Raw genomic sequence first — 13,297 nt, 5'->3', positions numbered from 1 at the left:
GAATATGCTTCAAAAAACCCAACCAAGGCAAAGACAGCTCAGCAAGTAAGGGTCTTGCCACCATGCTGACCCGAGTCTCGTCCGTAGGACCCACCTGATGGGAAGAAGAAGAGAACTGATCGATGCAAGCTGTCTGCGACCACACTGTGTGCACTCACACACTGGTTAATAGAGGTAGTAACAGTGAGAAACAACAGCAAACAACCCAGGCCAGGGCAGCAGACGGGCACAGTACCTGCCTAGCATGTAACCCCCAGGGCCTGGATCTGATCCCCAGCACAGTGAAGGAGAAGAGCAAACCCTTACCTCCACTGTCCGATTTTTCTGAAATCCCAGATAATTTCCAAAGGGCTTTCATTTGTTCAGCATTCCTGAAATAAGAACAAGTTATCTTCAAATTCAGTCTCTTACAGTATCTAATACATAAATGGACACTCAATAAATGTACCTCAAGTATATTTATTATCAAAACTATAGTGTGGGCTTTAAATGACATTCCCCAGTGAAAATGTATCATATATATAAATAGAATACTGTAGCTTTCTTGAGTAATGAAAGTTTACGAAATTCCAGGACTCATTTCATTTCTAGTGGCCAGAGGAAACAAACTTGTGGATATGTGGCTCGGTATCTTAGTCAAGAGAGACAACATTCTTAATGATAACTACAAAGAGTTGTCAGAATTACAGTACTATAGTATTATAGTACTAACAGAGGGGGGGGGTACAAGAGGTGGTTAGCAATGACGGTAACTACTGAACACTAAGCCGATATTCCTGTAGACAAGCTCAGTGCTACATTTAATCCTATGAAATAGTTATTATAGTTCTTTAAATTCCTTGAATGTATAGAAATATGCTTGCCACTGGCACATAGGGATCAGAGAACCCTTTACATGGGTTCTCAGGAACCTTTACAAAGTTCTCTGGCTTACTAAGGTCGTCAGGCGTGCATGGGCAAGCACTTAACCAGTTATTGTTTGTTTGAGAGGTTAGAACTGTTGCAGCTGGAGACAAACAGAAATGCAACTGGAAGGCAAAAGCAGTTTACCACACTGCAGGGGGAAGGGACTGCATGTTGGTGACTCCTCCGTCCACTGGAACCACCACCTGTATGTTGGAGAGCACACTGGGCGCGACCATGGCTTCTGGGTTGTACTTATAATCCACCCGCAGATCTGTGGTGCTGGCACTACATTTCCAGTACGTGGCAAGATTCAGAGGAGTGGACTGAATGCCATTTGATGACACCTTTAAAGAAAATCAAACAAGTAACTGTCTTTGCCTGAGAGTCAACAAGGCACGTTCATGATGACTTAGGCCTAAGAACCTGCACAGTCACAGCTAAGCAGCAAGGAGTGTCTGTTGCTGGGCAGAGTACAGCCCTCGGCTCCTAGAGCCACTCTCGGCCTGCCGACCTGAGACAGCCTACCTGCACACTGCTATGGTGCAGCTCCCTTGAATCCAACTGAGGAAAATCTGACTTTACAGGTTGGGCACAGTGCCCAGAAGTCAGCATTCTGTTAGGTAATTTTTTAAAAAATTATTTATTTGTGAAAGTGCAAAACCTTTCAAAAGAGGATTCTAAGATTCTACATTAATTATATATGAAATTATAAAGAATTTAGATACAATCCGTGAGAAAAAAAGATTCACCATGTACTACTGCCCAAAGCCTAGAATTAATACACTCCTAACTTCAAATATTTAATAACTTCAAACACAGTGAATGGCATAATTCCTCCCAACGCTTCGGCTCCTTTCTTAAGGCTCCCTGAAGCCGTCTCCTCTCGTCTACATCATTTGTTTTCTAACATAACAACATTATTTACTCATCATGCTTACCATCTCCTTGTCCTATTCCCAGCAATTAGCAAGCACTGATTACAAATGTTTTTTAGAAACACAAGTTATTTTAATATTGCACTATTAAAAACTCAAACATAAATGTCGAGAATTGATCTTCGGCATGTGTATGCATGCTGGGGATTAAGCTCAGGGCTTAACACATGCCGGATGAAGTGCTCTAACCACTGAGCTCTAACCAAGCCCACCCCTTGGTGTCTTTACTCCCCACTGTTAGCATCATGCTACTTATCCTCCCAGACTTTTTAGGAACTTGAAACACAGTTCTATCTCACTGCTTGTGATGGTTTTTTTTTTTTTTTTTTTTAAGAGTCTTATACTCTTTTTTTTAAGATTTCATTTATTTATTTATTTATTTATTTATTTATTTATTTATTTATTTATTTATTTATTTATTTATTTATACAGTGAATGTTCAGCCTGCAGGACAGAAGAGGGCACCATATCTCATTGTAGATGGTTGTGAGCCACCATGTGGTTGCTGGGAATTGAACTCAGGACCTCTGGAAGAACAGCCAGGGCTCTTAACCTCTGAGCCATCTCTCCAGCCCATGATGGTTTTTTATAACATACTGATGAAGCAGTGCATTCCTCTGCTGCTGCATATATACTCAGGTGGCCTGGAAACAATGACGCCAGAAATGTATTTTGTACCTTTTCTTTGCCTGTTATGAAACTTATGAATAATTATTTCAGAAAGAACTTTGAATTACACATTTTATCTATCCAATTGATTTACCACAACTTCCTTCTAAAAGGTTTATGAATTTGTATTCCTAGGAGTAAGTGGTCACACCCCTTTCACTATTGAACAGAGCAATCATTACTGCCTTAACCACAGTTCTGAATACCACTGTAGTAGAGCATGCTTCCTTCCAAGAGTTACCACCCTGAACTTCCCAACTCCTCAAGGTTCTTGGAGTGATCCCTTTAGTTTGTCTTATGCATTCCAGCACTTTATATGCAAACCCACTTACTGGTTTTATGTCAATTTCCTTTTTTGACATACTTTCTGGATTTTAAATCTATTCTTTTATGTGTAAACACACAGGCATGTGCATTTGAAGGTTAGGTCACATTCCACATTTCTGTGAATTCTACAGATTGAACTTGAGTCATCAGGATCAAATTCAGGTTGTGAGGACTGAACAAAAAGCACTTTTAGGTCGGGCGGTGGTGGCGCATGCCTTTAATCCCAGCACTCGGGAGGCAGAGCCAGGTGGATCTCTGTGAGTTCAAGGCCAGCCTGGTCTACCAAGTGAGTTCAGGAAAGGCGAAAAGCTACACAGAGAAACCCTGTCTCGAAAAACCAAAAAAAAAAAAAAAAAAAAAAAAAGCACTTTTAACCACAAAGACCTCACCAGCCACTCTTCTGGGTTTTAAATAGGCTTGGAAATGGCTTTCATAGTTCAATATTAACATTATATAGTAAGCGTATGTATGTATGTATGTATACATATTTGGGTCATAATTTATTTCAGGCCCTTTTATGGTTTCATTTATTATTAAGTATTTGATACATGTGGACTTAGAACTTTAGTTTGTTGGTTTTTATTTTTTTTTTGGTCTTTCAAGACAGGATTTCTCTGTGTAGCTTTGGCTGTCCTGGAACTCGCTCTGTAGGCCGGGGTGGCCTTGAACTCAGAGATCTGCCTGTCTCAACCTCCCAAGTACTGGGATTAAAGCTGTGCGCCACCACCGCCTGGCTTTTACTTCGTATTTTATTCTCTTATGTAGCAGTACTAACAAATCCAGAGAAACACTTAAGTTCTGTACTATTAGTATAAACAGGGAGTGTCTGCCCTGTCAAACTTTACCTGACTGCCTTGGCATTTCTTTATGAAGAATGACTACACTGGAGCTTTCATGTTAAATATAAATGCATGTATTAATATTTATTCAGTAGTTGAGTCACAAACAGATGGTAAACACTTCATCATTTTGGCTCAAATAGTCATTAACTTACTAACAGATTTTCAAATACCAAAACAATCTTGCTCTCTTGGAATGGACCTCGTTTGGCTATGACATATTTATTTATTTAGTGTTCTGCCAGATTGTATTGTTTATATAAAATTTAAGGTTTTCACAGTGATAGGACACTCACCTGATACTTTAATACATCTACATTATAATAAGAAGCAGCTGGATTTTGCTCTGACAGCTTCTTGAGGTAGACAGTAACAGCTTGCATGTTCATCCAAAAATCTTTTGTGTTGGAATCACATTGTGATGGATCACTGTGTGTGTGAGAAACACTGTTATTTCATTTGACTTCTCCTTTCCTTCCTTCCCTGAGTCAGCTGGTGGCCTGGGAAGGACTGCTAGAAACCACCCAGAGGGTGGGATGAGGGGACAAGATGAGAAGACAGGGACAGGGTAGTGAAAGGAACCGGCACCCACCAAAGCAAAGGGCCCAGGGCTGCTCACCTGCCTAAAGGATGCTGGCACTGTCTTCAAAAGCATCATTACTTCACAAAGAAAAACATTTCTTAAAAAGAAACTTCAATCTTAATCTTAAGAGCAAAACACACAAACCTGAACACGAGCTGTGAATTTGGAAGGATTTGTTCCAGTCTGCTGATGTTTTTCACCCTGAAGCACAGCACAGCCGGAGAGGGGTTGCTTGTGAAGACTTTAATAATTCCACTTGGAAACGATATTGTCACGTCTCCAGTGATCTTCACAATACACCTGACATTGGAGGACATGGGCAAGTGCTTAAATAAGATGCTCTAATCTCTTCTCAAAAGTATGCTTGGCTTTAAAAGTTTATGTATGTGAGTACATATGCATGTATGTATGCATATGTGTATGAATGTATGCATATATGCATGAAAACATATGTATGCATGCACATATGTATTTTGCATGTATATGTATATATACACAGCTGTGGATCTGTTTATACATACATATATTTATATCCTTTATTATAGTTATAGATGAATTAATCATAGAAAACTGCAATGGCACACCCCTACTATTAAACATAGGCACAATTCTTTGTGTGTGGTAGCCATCCTTGGGAGACCTGTAAGGGCAGTGCTTCCCTGGTAACAGCAGCACTAACTAGTTAGTTACCTTCTCCTCTGAAGGCCTTTGAACCCCTGGGCTTGGTGATGGCTGCTCTTCTGGTTCACTGCTTCTTCCTCCGAAACTCCTGGTTCACACGGTATTGCTCAGACCCTGTCCCCTCAGACCATCTTCAGTAGTCCCGTTTGACCTGACATCCTGAGGTCCTGACTCACCGCTAATTTTATCTCTGCACCACTACTGCTAGCATAATTTTCTGTAAGTTCAGCAGTTTCTTCTTGCGGCGGCTCTGTCCTACAGCTTACCTCGGCCGTGGCGGCTCTGTCCTACAGCTTACCTTGGCCGTGGCACAGTCCCTCCACAACGTTTCACAACCATCGCTCATCTGCTCAGACTCCCGTTTTGTTTCTAACTTGTTCCACCTAGCAGCACGACTTAATTCCTCACTAGCCTACCGCATTTCCAATCATCATTCAAACTTCAAACCCTTACATCCCCAATCTTTGGATTTCCAGGTCCCTCATTAGACATGCTCCTTTGCCTAAGCCTCCTTCATGTCCTTGCTAACTGCTTACAAGTCTTGACTGAATCCAGCTCCTTCCCATACACGTACAGCTGAATGTGACTAGAAACAAAACCACCTGGCCAAACCTCCCACCTGACCCCTTAGCACACCCTGGAATCCTGTCTATTCACTCTCTCCTCTGCCTTCTCATAGCTTCTATTTCTCCTCTAACCAGCAATATGTCCTCACCCTATACCTAGGTGATAATTTTAATGAAGAAATAAAATCAGAAAGGAATGTGCTCACACTCTTCACTACTGAACTCCTAATCGCCAAACCTGTATCTATCACGCGCCTTTCCTCCAGTTTCAACGGAAGACTTGTCCACACGGGCAGGTTGGTGTGGAGACCAGAGGCTGGTATCCGATCTCTTCCTTCATTGTTTACCACGTGATTTTTTAAGGCCTTTCTCACTAAATCTATAGCGCACAGCTGTGTGCTGCCACTCAGCCTTTTACTTTAATGTAGTATTTTTCCTATTCTTTTGAAAATCTCATAGATGTATACAATGTATTTGATCATATTCACCCTCTACTCTTGCTCCTATTTCTTGACAGATCCACCACTCCTTCCTGACTTCCACACCCGGCTGTTATGTGAATGTTGGGGATCTGAATTCAGGTCCTCAGCCCTCATGCTTGTGATACAGGCACTCTACCAAGAAAGCCAGCTCCCTGGTCCCTAGCATCTTTAAAAAAAATGAGATAGGCTCTCACACAGGTGAAGATGGCCTTGAACACACTAAGTAACTGAGGACGACCCTTACCTCTGGATCCTCTTGCCTCCCCCTTCCAAGTGCTGGAATTACAAGTGTGGGTTACCACACACAGCTCTATCATCTTTAAATCAACATACAAAAACTAAAACAAAACTCTCTTGTTCCTGCCACTATTCCATTTCTCAGCTTCCCCTCAGTAAAGCACCCAAAGAATTATCTGTATTTGTTTTTATTTTCTGAACAGTTGCCTAAGTCTGCATAGTCTGCTCCTGCACTCCAAGCAGGCTTACACCTTTACCACGTCACTACAATGACATGGTGAAGGTCATTCGTGACTTCCATATTGCTACTGCCAATGGCCGCCTAAGGAACTCCTCACCCCTTCCTTCAGGAAATGACTTTTAGTTCCTGTCCTCCCTTCTCTTGCTGCTTGTGAGCTCCAATTCCTATGCTGGGTCATTCCGGTCTGCTTCGCAACAGGGAATCAGGACTTGGTTTTCTGATCTGTGTTCTGTCTACTTCTTAAAACCCCAACTTCATATATTACATACAAACCAAGGACACCAAATATTTTATTTCAGGTCTACACTTACTCGGTGAGCTCCAGAATCATGTACACAGCTACCAACTTGTCTACATTAACAGCACTTAATGAGTACTTCAAACTTGTCATTCTATTCTCTGTCCTCAAATATTTTAGAACATCAATACTTACTACCTTCTCTGCTAATAATAAACTTATTTTCCTATTCAGTGACATGTTTCATTCCACTGTTTCCTGAATATACCAAGCATGCCTTTACCCTAGATTCTACCACTGTGTCCTTGTCCTGGAGTATTATTCTCCCAGATATACGGATGGCTTGCGACACCATATTTTTCAAATATCTGCTTAAACCCTCCAAAAGGCTTTCTCCCCTACTATAATTTCCCACCCTCTTACCTCCCTTTTTAATAACACATTTATCAATACACAGTCTATTTGCTTCTCTGATGTTTTCTTTACTATAATGCAAGGTCAGGAGACCTCTGTTTTCTGAAGTAGCCTTAGTACTTATTCAATCTTGCTGGGCATAATGGCACACACCTTTAATCCTAGTACTTAGTGAATGAATGTATGTTGAATAATATTTTTTAAGAAAAGAGGAATTGGGGTTGGAAATAGCTTGGTGAATGAGAGTGTCTGCTGCTCTTACAGTGGACCCAAATTCAGCTCTTAGCACCCACACCAGGAAGCTCACTCCAGTTCCAGGGGCTCTAACACCGTCTTCTAGCCTTTGTGGGTAACATGCATGTACATGGCATACATACATGCATGCAGAGAACATGCATACACATAAAATAAAATCTTAAAGCAGATATAACTTTTCTCAAAAGCAAGATGCTAACCCAATTCTGCAGGAACACAAACTCCCAGTCTACATCTCTAGGACAGTGGTTCCCAACCTATGGGTTGTGATCCCTTTGGGAGTTGAACATCAGATCTCCTGCATCAGATATTTACATTACGATTCATAACAGTAGCAAAGTTACAGTTATGAAGTAGTAACAAAATATCTTCTGGCTGGAGATCACCACAACACAGGGAGCTATATTACAGGGTTGCAGCATTAGGAAGGTTGAGAAGCACTGCTTTAGGAAATGGCATACTGTAAATGATATACCATCAGTATGCCATACTGGTCAAAAAGCTTGGGCAAGAGTAATAAACTGGAGGACAGTCATCACTCATTGCTAATTACAGTACTTGTGTGTTGTGTATAGGAACCCTGAATGCTTACACAGTACAAAGCCAACAAATGCTTAAAAGAAACTCCTAATCTACAAAGAATCAAAGTGTAACTTAAAATTCACCATATGTCCCAATTCCTGCCCCCTCCCAAACACAAGTGCATATGTATCTGTTTAGAACTAACTTGGTAGGATCTGCTCCTTTAAAGTAGGCATTGACGGATTCTGTAAGGGCGATTGCCACAGGTAAGGTGTCCTGGTTTCCAAGGCTGACTGGGCTGGGGCCCCGTGACACACCTAGAACAGACATAATTGACTTGTCAGACCATTCTAGAAGACATACAGCAAATACTGAGTCACACCATGAATACTAGAACAGATTCATGTTAGCTTGTCACAAAGGACCATACTACTGGTTTCAACGATGCTGCAAGTATAAACCTATAGGTTAAGGAAGACATCATCAAACAAAGAGAACACAGTGTGAATCTCACACACACACACACAAACACAAGTCTGGAGGCTATCACACTTACTCTTGAATGGAAAGACACAGGATGGTTAAGGAATGTTAAAAGTAAAAGTCATGGAAACAAAGAGCTAAAATAACTATTGTGGCCTCCAAAACCTTCAAATTTAAATTTTTTTAAAGTTTATCCATCATAGACTTCAAGGCATTATATTGGATTTTTGTCTGTTATGTTTCTCCAAATAATGACAGTTCATATACTACTTATTACTATAATTCCTAAATTCCTCTTTGATGCTTATATAACCTTCGTCATATAATGCTTGGAGTTAGATATCTTTCATGTTTTGGAGTATTTCATATTTTGGAGTATTTGCATCTTTACCCACCCCCATCATCCCTAACACAGAAGTCTCAAATTCTAAAATGTTCCAAAATCAAACTTTTTTGAGAATCATCACCAAAGTCTTGCATTTTCAGATTTTTGAATTTCTAGATTGAAAGTACTCATCTTTTTTTTTTTTTTTTTTTTTTTTTGATTTTTCGAGACAGGGTTTCTCTGTGTAGCTTTTCGCCTGTCCTGGAACTCACTTGGTAGCCCAGGCTGGCCTCAAACTCACAGAGATCCGCCTGGCTCTGCCTCCCGAGTGCTGGGATTAAAGGCGTGCGCCGCTACCGCCCGGCGCAGGTGCTCATCTTGTATTGCAGTCCCATATTACTTTGCCTGAATAAATGCTTGACTAACATAATAATTTTAAAAAATGATTTCATTTTAATTCAGACACAACACCTTTTTAACTGCATCATACTGGAATTTTAGGCTGGTGCCACATGCCTTTAATCCCAGCCCTTGGGAGGCAAAGGCAGGCAGATCTCTGTGAGTTCGAGGCCAGCCTGGTCTACAGAGTGAGTTCCAGGACAGCCAAGGATACACAGAGAAACCCTGTCCTGAAAAAACCTAAACAAACAAACAAGTAAATAAATAAGCAGGTAAATAAATAAAGTTTGGGATTTTAAAAACATTAATAAAATACTGAACAAATCTGTGACCACATTTCAACGTTAAGCTAGCTTTACCCAGCTTATTGGTCACTACTGGCTTCTGGTATCCCTGGACTCAGTCCACAGCAGTTGTCCTCATATGCTTCAGCAGAGTATCATGGTGGCAAAAGCATATGGTGGAGGATGACAGGAAGCAGAAAGAAAGAGACAGAGGACCACGTACAACTTTCAAAGGCTAGGACTTTCTTCTGTTTATGCGGGTCCTAGACACTTTATGTTAGTGCAAACCTTCCAAAACTGTGTCACCAGTTTGAGAGCAAAGCATTCAACTCAAGAGTGGCAGGGCACATTTCATACTGCTTTTTAATCGAAACCAACCACCTCCCCACCGAGACAGCATACGGCCTTTGTTTTCCTGCACAGATGTACTCTTCCAACATGTGCTTTATCATACTGTGACGACTTCCCTAAGTCGGGCATTCATTTAACCATCGTGCCTGATGCCTTGTGAACAAACCTTGTTACAAATAGTGACAACAGATATTTCATAAGCTTAAGGGGCCAGGAAGAGATATTGTTGTTCTAGACTTTGAAGGAATTTTGATTGAGAAGGTTCTTTATAGTTATGAAAAGAACTTTAGTGCTGAAAACTACATGTAGACCAAAACTGGTGCTTTTGGCCACTAGGAAAAGTAGACTCTCCAAAATGAATAATAAATAATCCCATGTGAAAATAAGAATCCAATAATATCAAAATTCATACACAAAATAACAGCAGTCATTACAGATTAAATAAACTATATCTGAAGTGCCTAGGATCAGAAGTCTTCCATTTTTCGTTTTTTCCAGTTTGGGAATGTTTACATAAGCTCTGCCAGTTGAGCATCTCTTCTCTCAAAATCTTTGCTATCCAAGAGGTTCTAGAATCTAAAACTTGGTCGAAAATCTTCAGATTTCAGAGCACATTGAATCAAGGATTACTATTAACAGGTGCCAAACATAGAAAACTAAAATTTAATAACAAGTCATAGTTCTGCAGAAGACACGTATGAATTAGGGACAGATGGACGGACATGAAGGTGAGGACAGAGAGGCATTCATGACCCTGATCAGAACACACACACATACACCTTATCTATTTACTCTACTACTAGCAATAGCTAGGAAACAGAAACAGCCTGATAGCCATCAAGAGAAGAGACAAGAAAATGTGGTAGTATACACAGTAGGATTCTATTCAGCCATAGAGAGAAATAAACGACATTTGCAGAACATGGGTAGAAAGGGGACTCATTATGTTAAGAACAACAAGCAAGACTCAAAGACAAATGCTACACGTTCTCTTTCATATATTGATACCTATATTTGTGTGTGTGTGTGTGTGTGTGTGTGTGTGTGTGTGTGTGTGTGTGTGTGTAGGTCATGAAACTAGAAAGGAGACTTAAGGGAAACTAGAAAAGAGATCTTAAGGGATAGGAGGGGAAAGAGGATATGAAGAGAAAGGGACTACCAGAGAAGAGATAAAGGATATTTGCATATCTTTCGAGAGGCAAGGAGAACAGCAGGGGAGGGAAACAAAAATATACAAAATTGGCACAAGGAAATTTTTATGTTAACTTAAAAATTAATTTCGGAAAATATCACCGTCAAAATTCAAGAGAAACAATCTTATGATCACTGAGTGACCAAATGATCCCAAACTGAAAGGAATCAGAGTATAAATTTTATATATATATATATATATATATATATATTAGATTTATTTATTTATTATGTATTCAGTGTTCTGTCTGCATGCATGCTTTCAGGCCAGAAAAGGGCACCAGATCTCATTACAGATGGTTGTGAGCCACCATGTGGTTGCTGGGAATTGAACTCAGGACCTCTGGAAGAGCAGCCAGTGCTCCTAACCTCTGAGCCATCTCTCCAGCCCCGCTAAGGTTTAAATCTATACCTGAAAATGATTAGGTAAAAGATAAGGGATTAATCAACAGGCATGAATTTGAGCACGCAAGTAAAAAAATGTTAAGAAAAATGGCAACTAAGTATGAATTCACTGATTTCAACTACAACTACATGTTTATAGACAGGAAAATGACTAAAAATCTTAAGTTTGAATCCATCAACTTTTTTCTAACATTCTAAAGTAGAAGGTCATCAGAATTTAAGGGCTGTTTTTTGCCTTTTTTTTTTTTTTTAAGCTGTGGCAAAATATACAACAAAATTTATGGTCTTACCTCCTGTCTCTATTTTCTTATCTTTTATTTTTTGAGGCAGGGTCTCACTGTTCTTACCAATTTTTAGGTGCACAGTGAAAAGTACAAAGAAACAACACAAATAACACTGTACAACCATCTCTGCCATGTGTTTGCATAACATTTTCAACCACACAAACTGAAACTCTGCACCCTATCCCCATTAAACAGTTACCCCACATAGCTGCACCTCCACTTTACCGAGCCTCTGGCAACCTCCACTGTATCTGTCCATCTCCATGAGCCTGACTCTAAGTACCTCACAGAGGTAGGGTCAAACAACACTTGATATCACAATGTACTGAATGCTTATTCATATCGCAGTATGTCAGAATTCTCTTCCTTTCTAAGACGACATAACATTCCATGACACACACGTAGTACATTTTGCTATCTAACAGTTTCTTCCTTCTTGCTACTGTGATGTTATTGTAAATGGTACTGCTACAAATGGGTGTAAAACTACCTTTTGAGATCCTGTTTTCCATTCCTTTGGATATGTGCCTAGAAGTCAAATCGCTAGGTCATACAGTTAATTTTATTGTTAATTTTCTGACCAGCTGCCATACTGTTCTCCACAGCAGCTATAAAAGTTACATTCCTACCAACAGTGCACAGAGGTTCTCAATTTCCATCAAATCCTCATCAACACATGCGATTATGATTCTTTGTGATTTGTCTGTTTTGCAATAATGAGGATCAAAATCAAGAACTCAGGCATAAGAAGCAAGGTTTCTACCAGTGAGCTATATCCTAGTTCAATGAGTTTTTTATGAAGGAGAATTACACAGTTGGTCCTCTGAACCTGAAGGTTCTACATTTGTAGGTCCAGCAGACTGGATATGTGAGGAACACTTTTTTTTCTTCTCTCCATTCCCTAAACAATACAGTATATTACCTACCTATGTAACGTTTATCTTGTGTTACACATTGTAAGTGATCTAAAGATGGTTTAAAGTAGACAGGAGGTCGGTACAGGCTACATAAAAATACAATGCCATTTTATATAAGGAACCTGAGCATCCATGGATTTGTTATATCAGTGGAAAGTTGTAAAGACTAGACTGGAGAGATGGCTCAGAGGCTAAGAGCACTGACTGCTCCTCAGAAGGAGCCGGGTTCAATTCCCAGCTCCCACATGGCAGCTCACAACCGTCTGTAACTCTAGTTCCAGGGGACTCAACACCGATGGCAAACACCAATGCACATAAAATTAAAACTGAGGTGTTCAATGACAAAGCAACTGACAGCCAGTTACAAAGTCCCAGGTTTGATCTACAATACAAAACTAAACCAGGAAAAATATCTTACCACATCAGTTAATCATTTCAAGTTTCCAGTTTGGTCATATGACTAGAATTCTTGAACTCATTTCCCCATAAACTGTCACGCTTCTGATGAAATACTGGCAAGCAAAGAGAAAGTTGGGAGGACAACTCAAACCCACCTTAGCACTTGGTACATTCACATTTGTGTTTTCTAATTTTCTTTTCAAACCCATATTGTACTTCAAAATGATGAACTTACAAAGGAAATATTTATCTATGTACAATAATAAGCTTATTCTATATTTTTTTTTTTTTTTTTTTTGGTTTTCCGAGACAGGGTTTCTCTGTGTAGCTTTGCGCCTTTCCTGGAGCTCACTTGGTAGCCCAG

The 13,297-nt window shown here is 40.0% G+C and overlaps 1 protein-coding gene across 1 annotated transcript in view; it reads right to left on the bottom strand.

The window, feature by feature from the left end:
- The window catches only part of Fcho2 (FCH and mu domain containing endocytic adaptor 2), a 106,009-nt gene that overhangs the window by 6,017 nt on the left and 86,695 nt on the right, over nt 1-13,297 (bottom strand). Inside the window, 5 exon segments of the mRNA XM_037209479.1 lie at nt 307-371; nt 1,051-1,250; nt 3,973-4,105; nt 4,404-4,559; nt 8,101-8,212. Of these exon segments, the coding sequence (XP_037065374.1) occupies nt 307-371; nt 1,051-1,250; nt 3,973-4,105; nt 4,404-4,559; nt 8,101-8,212 (666 nt within the window).

The sequence above is a fragment of the Peromyscus leucopus genome, chromosome 11 (assembly GCF_004664715.2).
Source record: "Peromyscus leucopus breed LL Stock chromosome 11, UCI_PerLeu_2.1, whole genome shotgun sequence".
In the NCBI taxonomy this organism is placed as follows: Eukaryota; Metazoa; Chordata; class Mammalia; order Rodentia; family Cricetidae; genus Peromyscus; species Peromyscus leucopus.
This window is presented reverse-complemented; position numbering and strand designations above follow the sequence as displayed.